This window comes from Ovis aries, chromosome 7 (assembly GCF_016772045.2).
Source record: "Ovis aries strain OAR_USU_Benz2616 breed Rambouillet chromosome 7, ARS-UI_Ramb_v3.0, whole genome shotgun sequence".
Taxonomy (NCBI): Eukaryota; Metazoa; Chordata; class Mammalia; order Artiodactyla; family Bovidae; genus Ovis; species Ovis aries.
The window spans coordinates 84,700,195-84,712,403 of record NC_056060.1 but is presented as its reverse complement, the minus strand read 5'-3'; the positions used below and the strand labels follow the sequence as shown (position 1 = coordinate 84,712,403).

Genomic DNA, 12,209 nt, shown 5'->3' with positions numbered 1-12,209 from the left:
CTGAATACGAGATGAAGCAAATTGAAGTTAACAGTGTGTGTGTGTGAGTTCTTGCACCTGGCATCTATGAGGAAGAGACGGAGGCAAAGGAGATGGAATTAATTAGCATGTGCTTTCCCCGTGGAGCCCAGGACAAGAAAAGTCTTCCACGGGCTCTTCACTCTCAAAGCAAACACATATTCTAGCTCCTCCAGACTCAGAAGGTGTGCAAAGGAAGACAGATTCAGGCATGAAAGAAAGACATAAATTAGGCAGGTCAGCACCCAGGGAATTCTTATTTCTTCCTTCCTTTCACTGGGGGAAGCTCATGGATAAGAAACAATCACTTAAAGGCACAGATGGCAGGAAGAAACCTTGTCTGCCAGTAACGCCAGACTTTCCGGTCACTTATGGGGCTCCTATCCATCCATTCAACCATCCATCCATCCATCCAATTGTCAACTACCTGCTATGAGCTGAGAGGCACTGAGAATAGTATGGAGATCAGTTGTACACATTCTTGGCTTCTAGGCAGCCTTGTAAGCAGTATTTTAGTACAAAACTGCTTCTAGATTCTAATTCTATAAAGCAAATCATTTCTCTGCCCACCCTCCCCCCTCCCCAACCTCTTCCTGCATCTCTGCACAGGGCTATCAAATCAACACTTCATCTGTCTTGGAAATCCTGGGGGAGAAGCTTTGGCCCATCTCTCTACCTTCCCTTTCTTTCCACAGAGAGGGGTGTATTTAGCGAGACAGGGAAGACGGGACGTCCATCTGACCTCAAGCCTCTGCTGGGCAGTAACTCCTGTGACCACGCTGTCTGGGTCTCAGGCTCTCACGTCTAGATTTCAAGGAGAGCAGCATATTAGCGAGGCCATTTGGGTCATGAGCCCAAGTCACCTTCTCCATCTCCATTTCACTTCTAAAGGTGAAATTTGGTTCCCTATCCAACCCTGTGTTTCTTTCTCAGTTGGTTCTGCACTTTGTGGGGAGAAACACATTGGTGATTTGCACCCTGAGACCACCAACACTTCCACTGGACATCAACTTTCTTGGAAGAAAGGCACTTGTGAGCAGACGGCGGACCTGCCATTTCATCCTCAGCACCAGCCGCATCTGCCATGAAGCCTTCTTCACACAGCGCCCCACCTCGCACCCCAGTTTACACTTGGGCCCCAGGCTCTTTCCTCTGTGCTCTGCCTATTCTGCCCCCCACACGTGGCCTCTCAGCAATCCCCTTCCCCACCCCACATCCTTTCTCCCCTTCCTCAGCACCCGGTGTCCCCTGGGCCATTCTCAGAAAAGGATCTCAGGCTCATTCACATCAAGTTATAGTTTTAGAGCTGGAGGAGGCCCTGTGCTCATCTAAACCACATCCTCATTTTGTACAGGAGGAAACAAGCTCAGAGGTTCAATGACCTCCCCAAGGTCACACAGCTATAGAGGGACAGAGCTGGACTCCTGGGCCCTGGATTTTAGAACCAAAGCTTTCTCACCCCACCCTTTTTATTTCCCCTCCAGTGGTCCAAGAAATGTTAGTGCGGAAGGAATGACCTTCTAATGGTGGATTTTCAGACATCAGCCCACAGTGGAGGATCATTCTCTTGCACAGAGGACCCTCTACTCTACTTTCCATGGAGATCCAGGTTCGAGAAGTTCCCTGAAGAACTACACGACAGGCTAGGCAGAAGTCCAGACATAGAAGAAACAGACCCTGGGACCTCTTATATGTGGTTGGTCAATGTGCTGTGACCCTCCCTAGGCCTGAGCTGGACTGGAATCCAGGTTTGGTGATAAAGTCCCTCCCTCCACCCTCTGGAGCTTCCCTGGTGGCTCAGACAGTAAAGAATCTACCTGCAATGTGGGAGACCCAGGTTCCATCCCTGGGTCAGGAAGATCCCCTGGAGAAGGGAATGGCAGCCCACTTCAGAAATCTTGTCTGGAGAATCCCATGGACAGCGGACCCGGCAAGCTACAGTCCATAGGGTTGCAAAGAGTCAAACACGACTGAGCAACTAACACTTTCACTTTCCACCCTCTGGAGCCAGGCCTGCAGTGCAGAGGGGGCAACAGGCTGCCAGCCCCAAAGGCTGCTCCAGGGCACAGTGGGTGAGTCACATGTCTTCTGGGGACTCCTCCAGGGAGAATAAGAAAGGGCCAGTATAAGGACTCACTCCTGTCTGGATAAACCATACCTAGGATCTTCCCGACCCAGGGATCGAACCCATGTCTCTGACGTCTCCTGCACTGGCAGGCCTGTTCTTTATCACTAGCGCCGCCTGGGAAGCCCAATTTCAGGCTACCTGAGCCAAACTGACAAAGGAAACTTACATCTTCTTCTCAGAAAAGGAAAAAACCCTACAACGGCCCACCCCCAACCCCAGCACCCCTTCTAGACCTGAACTGATGCTACAAAGAGTCAGCAATCCCAGCAGGGATGTTTAACTGAGCAGGTCAAAGTGGACAGGAGATGGGAAACTTGAAAATGTTCTATACCTGGTGCTTCAGCTGAACACCAACCCCTAACTGGGGAGGGAGTCACCACGCCTCAGGTGTGGAACAAAGCAAAATAGAGTGCAGGGTCCTCTCCTTGGCCTGAAGCCCCAGAGCCTCCCTGGAGTGTAAAGACCCACGCATGTGGCAAAATGTGCCTTGCGGCCACTTAGCCAGTGGAGGGTGAGCAACAGGCATGCCTGTTGTTGCCGCATGAGACCCCACGCCTGCATCATTTATGGCACAGAAAGGATAAGCCACAAATACTTGACTGAACGAATGAACGAGGGATGCGTTCATGGGGGAGCCAAATTCAGTGAGTCGGTTGAGGATCTGTCTCTGGAGGTTTAGACGCTCGTCATCCACCTCCAGACCATTCGCTCCCACAGTAGCCCCCAAGAAAAGTCCGCCAGAGGCTTCTGGATGTTTCCTCGCCTAAGCCATCTCAGGAGATGGAAGCCAGACGCCTCTGTGTTCCGGGAACGATAGGCTCGGCTTGCAGTTTCTGTTTATTTTCATACAGATGGTATAAATGAGACACTAACAAATGATCCCAAAGTATAATGAATTCTCTGCTACCGTGAGAACCCCACCCCTGCCAGAGGGAGCACCCCCTGGGAGCAGCAGCCCCATGAATTCTTGCCATTCCTGCTCCCCTATGAACCCACCCCAAGGACAAGCCTCACTCAGGGGGATTAGGCACCAGGCTTTCCTTTGCAGAACTGGAAAAAAAAAATCTCCCTCTCCTGCCCTTCCCCTCAAGGGTGCCCCTAAATGCTCAGATACAAACCACAAAGTCCTTAACACATGCCATTCCAAGAAGACAACCACAACAGCTGACATCCACCAGCAAGAAGTCATCCTACATGGCTCCAAAGGCGGGGGTGGGGGCGGGAGGGCAGGGCAGAGACGGAGGAGCTGGAGCAGCTGCCTCTCATAATTGGATCCCCATTAACTGGAAAGAGCTGGCTGACAAGCCCTGGCTGAAAGGCAACTTGGGCGATTTGAAAACGAAAACAATTTGCAGTGATTTAGGGATCAACTAGAAGGTGTGTATGTGGGAGGGGGAGCGGGGTGGCAGGGAACCCACAACAGTCAGGAGGAATTACAGACGGAAGATGACAAGAGGCGAACTCATCTCCCAGACTGGTTGTTCCATAAACAATTTGGTGGGAAAAGGAGAACTACGCAGCAGGAGATTTAGGGGAAGAACTGAGTGTTGCCCTTTGGGCCCAGGGGTCCATATGGAAGATAAAGATCCTCCACGCCTTCCATGACATGGAGGAGACCCTCCAGGTCTCATTAGCAACTGGGTTGCATAAAGAAAGAGCAAACCCTATATGCTGGCAGAAGACCCATACTGGCAAATAGCTCTTGAGCCTCAAAAGACAGGCCTAGAATCCAAAAAGACTTTGGCAATTTGGGACACTGACCAGGAACAACCTGGAAACTAGCCAGTGGGGAAAAACTGGGTACTGTGTAGATCCAAGAGGAGACAGACAAGACACAAATGAGACAGAAAACATTTGGAGGTCACAGTGGATCCTAAGCTGTTGTTGAGCCTAAGATTTGGGATGGTCTGATGCAGCTCCCTAAAAGCCAGCTTGAAAGAAACAGGGACCAGTTGGATCCAAGAGGGAAAGAACCTAAAGAAAAGATCTGCTATGTCTTTGTCCTGACTTCCTCAGGGACTTGTAGGCACATGGTTTGGGGGCGCTGCCTTATACAAGTAGAAGAAAAAACACAAAACACCTCAAGTTCCAAAAATGGGCCCTAATGGGAGACATTAAGATGAAGAGTCATTCCAGCCAAAAGAAGGAAGTGTAGAAGTAAGTTTTTCCCTCTTATTTTCTTCTCTTGTTTACTGTATGTAAACCTGTAAGATATATTTTTTTAATGGGGGTATCTATAAGTAAACAACAGTCCCAACTTCTGAAAGGCTAGTCTTATTAGAAAGTGCCCAATAATGGGCATCTCGATCTAAAATGGCAAAGACAGATTTTTTTTTTCCCCAAAAAGACAGGTTAAGAAAAGGTTATGATCTGCCTCATGAACTTTCTGCCCATAAAAACAAAAGTTTAAAGACGGCTCTAAAATCCCTGGGGGTTAGCTCCCTTCTAAGCAAATAGCTGACCTGGGCGAGCATCGGGAGCCAGAAATAGGGGTGCAAATGAGTGCCACTGGCCCAAGGCTTCAAGGCTTGGTGCAGAAAGTGGAGGTGAGTGAGAGCAGGTCAAGGAGCAACGGAGTTCATAGGGTCAGACCCCAGGAGCACTGGTGGGTTTGGAAGTTAAGAGCAAGCAGCTGGCAATTGAAATCAACAAGAGCGACCTGGAGGTCTTAGGAGCTGGAGCCTCGTAAGAGTCCCAGGAAGAAGCTGTGGAAGGCGGAAGTCCGTGGCAGCAAGTAGGGAGCAGAGAGGCCAGAAAGGTGCCAGGCCAGACATCACAGAGTATAGCACTAACGATCATGAATCTTGAAGAATTAAACACCAAATCTGTCCCTAGAGCTAAGGAGTTATCTGGGATGACCTCTCTCCTGGAATCTGAAATGATGCAGGCCAACCAGCTTCCAAAAGACAAGGAGATCCAGGAGGCAAGAAGGAAAAGGTGGAGAAAGCTCCGAGATGGAGCACAAGGGCAAGCAGCAGAAGACCATCTCCGAAGGCTGGCTCAGCTCTGCAGGCAGGAGAGTGAGGCAGGTTAAAAGTGGAAACTCCAGAGCCAGATCATCTGAGTATGAATCCTAGCTCTGCCCCTACTAGCTGTGTGACCTTGGGTAAGTTCCCTAACCTCTCTGTACCTCCCTTTCCTCTGCTGCACAGTGGGACTAATCACCTTACTTTCCCTGTAAGGCTAAGAAGATTTAATTAGTTAACACTTGGAAAGCACCTGGAATAGCACCTGTGAGCATGACGTCAGTGTGGCTTTGAGCGCCTACCTTCCTGGAGCAACACTAGTGCTGCGTGAGCCCTCGAGGTTCCTTCTGCACTGTATCCTACGGCCAAGAAGAGGATCCACGCCATCAACCCCCGGCCCAGCCCAGAGGATTCTCTGCTCTTCTACTTCCCAACTTGAAACCTCAAGAGGGCAGGACCATCCTGCATCCAGGCAGTCACTGCAGAAGAGAAACAACAGGTGGCAGATCGGGGCTGGGTACAAAAGTGCGGAAATGAGACCCAGCACCTGCCCTTTGCCTCGGTTTCTCCTAAGTGCTTCTCCATCTCGCAGGCCAGGACAACAGCTACATAGATCACTGGCAACAGGGTGCCCCCATGGCTGGGCTTCCAGGCCCACCTCCAGAAGAAGAGGGCCAGCATTTGCTGTGTCTTTCAATTCACTGTACCCCTGCATTGCTTAGAAGGGGTCACTCTTCAGATCTTCATAAGAAAAAATGAGGGGTGGTAGGTGTCAGAAGAAGCCCTTGACATAGTGTGAGCTCTGCGTAGCTAACACAACCATGAAAGAAACTAGAAAGTCTCCCCAAGAAAGGTTCTTCCCCAGAGACCAGGGAAATGCTTTAGACAAGCCCTGCCTACAAGCACAGCTTTGTCTCCTGCCTAATGTAGGTGCTCAATAAATACACTGTAAGTCATTTCTGCCTGGATCTTTATTCTGAGCAGCGAGAAGCAGCTGAGAAGGAATTGTCTCTGGGCCTCCTAGACTCTCTTGCCTCCTCACCCTGTCTTGTTCCTCGGCACCAGGAGCTCATATTATGATACACAGCACAGACACACACACAGCCTGTGACCGATCCTCTGGCTCTTTTTTAAAAAAATATGCCATCGGCCAGTTAAAGCTTTAGAAATTGAGCTCCACAAATGGAATCCCATGAGTAGGAGCAAGAAAACAGACTGAAAAAAAGAGAGAGAGGAAAAAAAAAAACCAGAATGGTGGGCTCTGGCCGGGCCTCCCACAGCCAGCAACGAGTGTAAAGAAACACAGGCCGAAAATTCCAACCCTGGGTCGCTAAGGCATTTGTCTCTGCTGAGTTTCGAGAGGCCAAACCACACACATGCACAAGAGCGAGTACACACACACACACAGATATATGTGTGCACACACACACACACACACAGGCATACAGAGCTTGGCAGCCTGTAAGTTCCAGAGCTGGTAACACAAGCCACGGAACCTACTGCCAAGACAAGCAACAGAATGAGCCAGGCTCAGTTTCATTGGCCACCATACGCTGCATATGGCCCGGGACGCAGCCAAAACAGTGTTCTCACCCTCCTCAAAGGCATAGGAGACCCTCTGTTTTCAAACACACCTCCACAGAGCCTTAATTAAAGGAAAATGGAAAAATAATGTGCCCGCTGCTTTCCCCCTGCCTATATAGGTATGCACACACACATACCCATATACACTCTAGTTTTCTCTTCCTATTTCGGTTTCCAACATAATTCATTCACATGGAAAAAAAGCAAACTGCATCCTGCGCAGAAAAGCAGAAAAGAATGTAGCTTGCCCTCAGCCCTGGCTCTGACTCCTCAAGTTGAGCTGGGCCTGAATGAATACAGAGCAGGCCAACCTAGAGTCTGCACTGGCCCCTTCTTTCCAGAGCAGAACTGGAAACAGAGACACTTGTGTCAGAGACAGCCCCATTGCAACACCAGCAACCCCACGACAAACAAGGCCTAGAAAGCCTAGCCCATCTCAGGGTTCTGCCAAGAGTCTGGCAGGTTGGAAAAGATGCCTAAACATCCTGCAAACAGGTGGGAGAGGCAATGACAGATGCTGGTGGCTGCAAAAGCTAGGCAGCAAGTGAATGGAGAGATTCTTGTCCAAGTTCTTCCTTGGGGAACACTGTCACCAGTTATCAACACATCTCCTTTGAGGTGGCTGCAACCAACCCAGGAGAAAAGTCAGAAGCCTCTACATCCATGCCTTCTGAGTGAAAGTGAAAGTGTTAGCTGCTCAGTCGTGTCCGACTCTTTGCAAACTCATGGACTGTAGCCTGCCAGGCTCCTCTGTCCATGGAATTCTCCAGGCAAGAATACTGGAGTGGGTAGCCATTCCCTTCTCCAGGGGGTCTTCCCGACCCAGGGATCAAACCTGGGTCTCCTGCATTGCAGGCAGGTTCTTTACCATCTCAACCAATTCATGCCTTCTAGCTGCCCTTCAAATCTCACAGCACCCAGCTCTTCAAGAAGATTCTGGGGCTACCTACAGCTCTGAACCAAAGCCAGAGTAGAAGGGGAACAGGAGAGTCTTTGAGAAATCAGTTCTCCATGTTTTAAACAAGGAGAAATCTTAACCAGCCCGAGGCACGAGAACAGATCGTGCTTCTCTTCCCTGGTTGTCAGGTTTATATAAAATCAGAGCCATGCTCACACCTGATACTTGGCTAAACTCTCCCCTAGAAACCTGTGAAGGAAGATAAGGCGTCCATCCAAAACTGCAGCCAGATTGGCAGGGAAGATGAAAGCAATGGGAGGTGTTTTTAAAAACCCTGGGGGAAGGCAGATGACATGTGAACACAGTTTTCTGCAAGGTCTTAAAGGACAAGCGGGCTCCCAAGCATAGTTCCAAGCTCCAGTTTCTCATGTTCCCCAAACCAAGACCCTGAGGACAGTCCACCGAGATTTAAAGGTGGGAACACACACCAGCCTGCAAACTTTTTTGAGAAGCTGACCTGAACCCAGCTGCTGTGAGCACGTGTGGTCAGGCCACAGCCCAGTGTCCTAGATGTCAGTCCTAGATGCCATGCACAGTGGGCAAGGGTCAAGCAACCTTGCCCTCCCAGCTGACCCAAGGGATCAGTCGAGTTCTTCCACCAGCCTCTCCATCTTCAGCTGCAAGGACAGCCCATCCTCCCTGCCGAAGAGCAGAGGGCCTCCCTGTCCACCCCCGACCCCACCACTGACCCAGGCAAAACTTGGAACTGCAACCCCGGGATTAGGGGTCCAGGCCGTGTTAAGTCCTAACCTTTGAGGCTCTTTTGAGGGGCGAGGCAGGAGAGAACCGTCTAAACTGGGCTGGGCAGGAGAGGAGGGGCTGGTTACCTAGCGCAGCCGGCTTGACTCCTTATGTAACCTGGCTTGGCAGTTGTGGGAGCCCAAAAGGGACTTGGCCGCCCCTAGACACACCCCCACCCCCTCTCCGAGAGGGGGAGTCCCGGAGCAATAGCCCTGAGGAAAACCCTCTTCATTGTACGGAGAGCCAGCCCTTGTCAGCGCCCTCTTCCAGGTCCTCAGGGAGCCGCGCTTCCTCCCTGAGAAGGGGAGGGGCGGGCACGACTTGCCAGCAGGTCCCTGTCATCCCTCCACCACCAGCACCCTTGCACCTCCCGGGCCTTCAACCCTCCATCTCCACCCCAGGGCAATCTTCTCCCCACTCACCCGCCTTCCCCGCCGCGCGAGAGCACCTCCCTGCAAAACGGACGGGGGAGGAGAGCGCGGGAGGGAGGCAGAGAGAGAGCCTCGGCCGTCCCGGGAGCGGACGGAGCCTCCCGTCCCAGGGCGGGAACCAAAGAGAAAGCCACCCACTCGCGGGCGCTTAGCGGGAGCGTGTCCGGGCTGCAGAGCGCCCCCCTTGCCGGGGCCGCGCGGGCTCCCAAGGCTGCGGGAGCCTCCCCGAGGGGCTCGGGTTCCGGGGGCTCCGGCGCGCCTCGCCCGCGCTGGGAGGTGTGGAGTGTGCGGCCGTCCCAGGTGCCCGCGCCCGGCGCGCCCCACCCCGCCCTCCCGCCCGGCTCCCCCCGGCGCGCGCGCCCTCGCACCCACCGTGCAGAAGCCGCGGGCGGAGGCGGCGCCCCCGGGGCCAGGGCCCTGCTGCAGGCGCCGTGCCCGCTCAGCGCCGCTGCCGCCCGGCCGCCGAGCTCCGCCCGGTGCCCAGGCCCGTCCCGGCCCGGGAGCCGCCGCGGCGCCAGCCCAGCCGCCGCCGCCGCCGCCGCCGCTGCAGCGCCCCCCCTCCGTCGCGGCCGCCGAGCGTCCCTCCCGCAGGCTGTGGCGGGCGGCGGGACGGGTTGCATCAGCCCCGGCTATATAGCGGCCCCTGGGCGGCGGGGAGGGGTCGGGAATGCGGAACCGGCCGGGCTGCCAGCTCCAGACGTCAGAGGGGGACGGAGAGGAAGGGAAGGAGGGGACAGGGGAGGACCGGGGGCGGGGGGGGGGGGGTGGCGGTGTGCATCGGGCGCTTCACACCCACTGACCTTCACCTCCCCCGCCGCCTCTCGCGCCCTCCTCCCGCAGCTCCTCACGTTCATCTCCCCCCGGGGGGGCGGCTCCGGCCCCGCAGCGCCTGCCCCGGCTCCATCGCGTTCCCCCCCCGCCCCGCCTCCCCCCAGGCTCTCCAAGCCCGCGCGGTGTAGGAGCGCGCGCGAGGAAGCAGGACGCGGCCGGGCGATTATGTAAGAGCATCCCCCGCGCACCGCCGCCCGGCTTCCACCGCGAGACATGAGCTCTGGCCGGGAGAACTGAGAAGGCGGCGGCAGGACAAGTCCAGAGCCCCTTGGAGAGCAGACGTAGCGTGTGTTGAACCATCTTCCTCAATCCTTAGCTCTTTTTTCCCCCCCCAAACCGAGAGAGAGAGAGAGAGAGAGAATTTCAACACATTTTCATCCTTGGACACTTCAGCACTGAGTGAGGAAATATCTCGCAAGCCTGTTTCATTTTTTTATAGAAGGATGGGCAGAGGACCAAGGCGTTTGTTGGGTGCTTCTCCCCCCGACCCACTAGCCCACTTGGCCACTTCAGCTGTCCTTAAGCCCCAGGGTGGTGGTTCACTTGGAGAGACCGGCCTTCCTTGGGCAGCAACCTGAGCCCCTTTCCCTTTCCCAGTGGCTCACACAGTTTGCCCCCTAGTCTTTTCCACCCAGGGACACTCCTGTGAGCAGCCCAGACCTCAGCCCACCCCAAATGGCCTTCTTCCCCATGACAACTTCCATTGCCAACTGTACTCCTACCTTCATCCTCCTAGAGTGGCAGATGGTTAAGGGCAACTCCAGAGGAAATGTGTCCTCCCCGGTGCCTTCAGTGTATAAAGGCACAGAGACCCTGAGCCCTCAAGCACGCATGTGGCGCCCAAGACCTTGGCTTCGTGGTTTCTGTCCCCTTCCTCCAGACCTCTGGGCGCTCACTCAACCCTCTGCCTTTCTGCCTCAGCCAGAGAGGAGTGACAGTGTTTATATTCGGCGACCTTCAGCCTCTTTCTCAGGGTGATGTCAGATCATCACCCGCAGAAGAAAGGAAGTGAAAGAAAAAGTTCATGCCTTCTTGGAGTGCAGATGCTCAGAGTGAAAGAAACAACAAGCCTTGAGACAGATGGGAGCAAGCGAGCAGAGCCTAGCGAGCAGCTCTTTCACAGGAGGACAGTGAGGTCCTATTCTCCTTATGGCCCCAGTGCAGGAAAGTATTTCTGGATTAGAGGACTGGTGTTATGGCAGGAAAGACAGAGCAAATCCCCATGATACTGACCATTTTCACCTTCAATGACAGCTCTCTCCCTCAAAGCATTGAAGTTAGCAAGCAAAAAGAAAGTAAGGCCCTGAAAGAAGGTACAATGGAAAATGAGTGGTAATTTGATAGTCTTGTGAAAGAACATGACTCTCAGCTCCAGAAAGGTCAACTGTACCTTTTCTATAGCATAAAGATCAAAGCTGGGTACTGTGAAACCAGCTTACGTTGTTTCCCCGAGACTGAAGTCTGGAGTTATATGGAAGAAAACACTGAACAGGGAGAATGTTACTCTGTGCATCTTCATCTGAGACTTTGGAAAAACAAACTGATCTATGCGTTGTTCAGTTGCTCAGTCATGTCCAACTCTGCAGCCCCATGGACTGTAGCATGCATGCCAGGCTTCCCTGTCCTTCCCTATCTCCGGGAGTTTGCTCAAACTCATGTCCATTCAGTCGATGATGCTGATCTATGTGTGGGACTAATAATTAGTGTGTGTGGTTAGAGCAGTCCTCTCCAGGGTTGACTGGGCCACTGGCAGGCCAACTGGGCCTTTGCTTCATTCACAAATAAAATGCACTACAGGGGTGGCACCGAGCGGTAACTTGGAGGTCTTTAGCTCCTTCCATCTCCCTATAATATCCATTAGGTCTCCTCCATTATTTGATATGGATGCTTTTAAATTTTAAGACCTCCAGCCACATGGTCCCCTACTAGGCTCTTCTGCATAGTCATTGCCTCTGGAAGTCTCTGGAGGGAGACGATAAATTGGCCCATTTATGTTTGTGTTGGTCTGCTTCTCCTTGCCTTGCTGTTGGAACTGATCTACCACTGGCTCTTGGGGATGGACAAGTGACCTAGGCTAAAGCAGTTTAAATGTAGGCTTCCTATTCCTTGCAACTAAAAAAGTCCTGGTTAATACATCCAGCCCTGGTCAATGCATTGCCTCAGAGCCTGCCATGTGTCCCAGGTGAGCCTGATGAGACTAGCAATTTTGTGGACCTGCTGGGAAGAGAAGCTACCAAAAGTTGGACCTGAATCTGCCAGAAGCTACCATGTAAGAGAATTTACTGAGAGTGAAGCTAATGCAAAGAAGAGTAGAGAGGAGAATAACCAAGCCGTGGAGGTCAAGACAAATCAAGTTCAGATGGCATTGTCTGGGTTCTTCAATGCAGCCAGACCTGACATTATTCCTGCCTCTGGCATTTTTAGTTGTAGAAAGCTGTACATTATATCTTACCTAAGGCAGTTTGAATTTAGGTTTCCTATTCCTTGCAGCTAGAAAAGTCCTGATTAATATACTCTGTTTTGCTTTTCTGACTTATTTAGGTATTGTGTTT

At 52.7% G+C, this 12,209-nt stretch overlaps 1 protein-coding gene across 8 annotated transcripts in view; it reads right to left on the bottom strand.

The window, feature by feature from the left end:
* Window positions 1–10,576, bottom strand: part of JDP2 (Jun dimerization protein 2) — a 43,090-nt gene extending 32,514 nt beyond the window's left edge. Inside the window, exons 1-2 of one of the 8 annotated variants that reach the window (XM_042253081.1) lie at window positions 10,380–10,576; window positions 5,415–5,591 (exon numbers count right to left, since the gene is read on the bottom strand). In XM_042253081.1, the coding sequence (XP_042109015.1) occupies window positions 5,415–5,499 (85 nt within the window). In that variant the 5' untranslated portion in view covers window positions 5,500–5,591; window positions 10,380–10,576. Of the gene's footprint in view, window positions 1–760; window positions 823–5,414; window positions 7,761–8,817; window positions 9,433–9,626; window positions 9,797–10,379 lie in introns of those variants that run through there. The other 7 variants (XM_042253080.1, XM_042253082.2, XM_012182070.4 and 4 more) reach the window with 7 other exon arrangements.
* Between the last annotated feature and the right edge of the window lie 1,633 nt (window positions 10,577–12,209).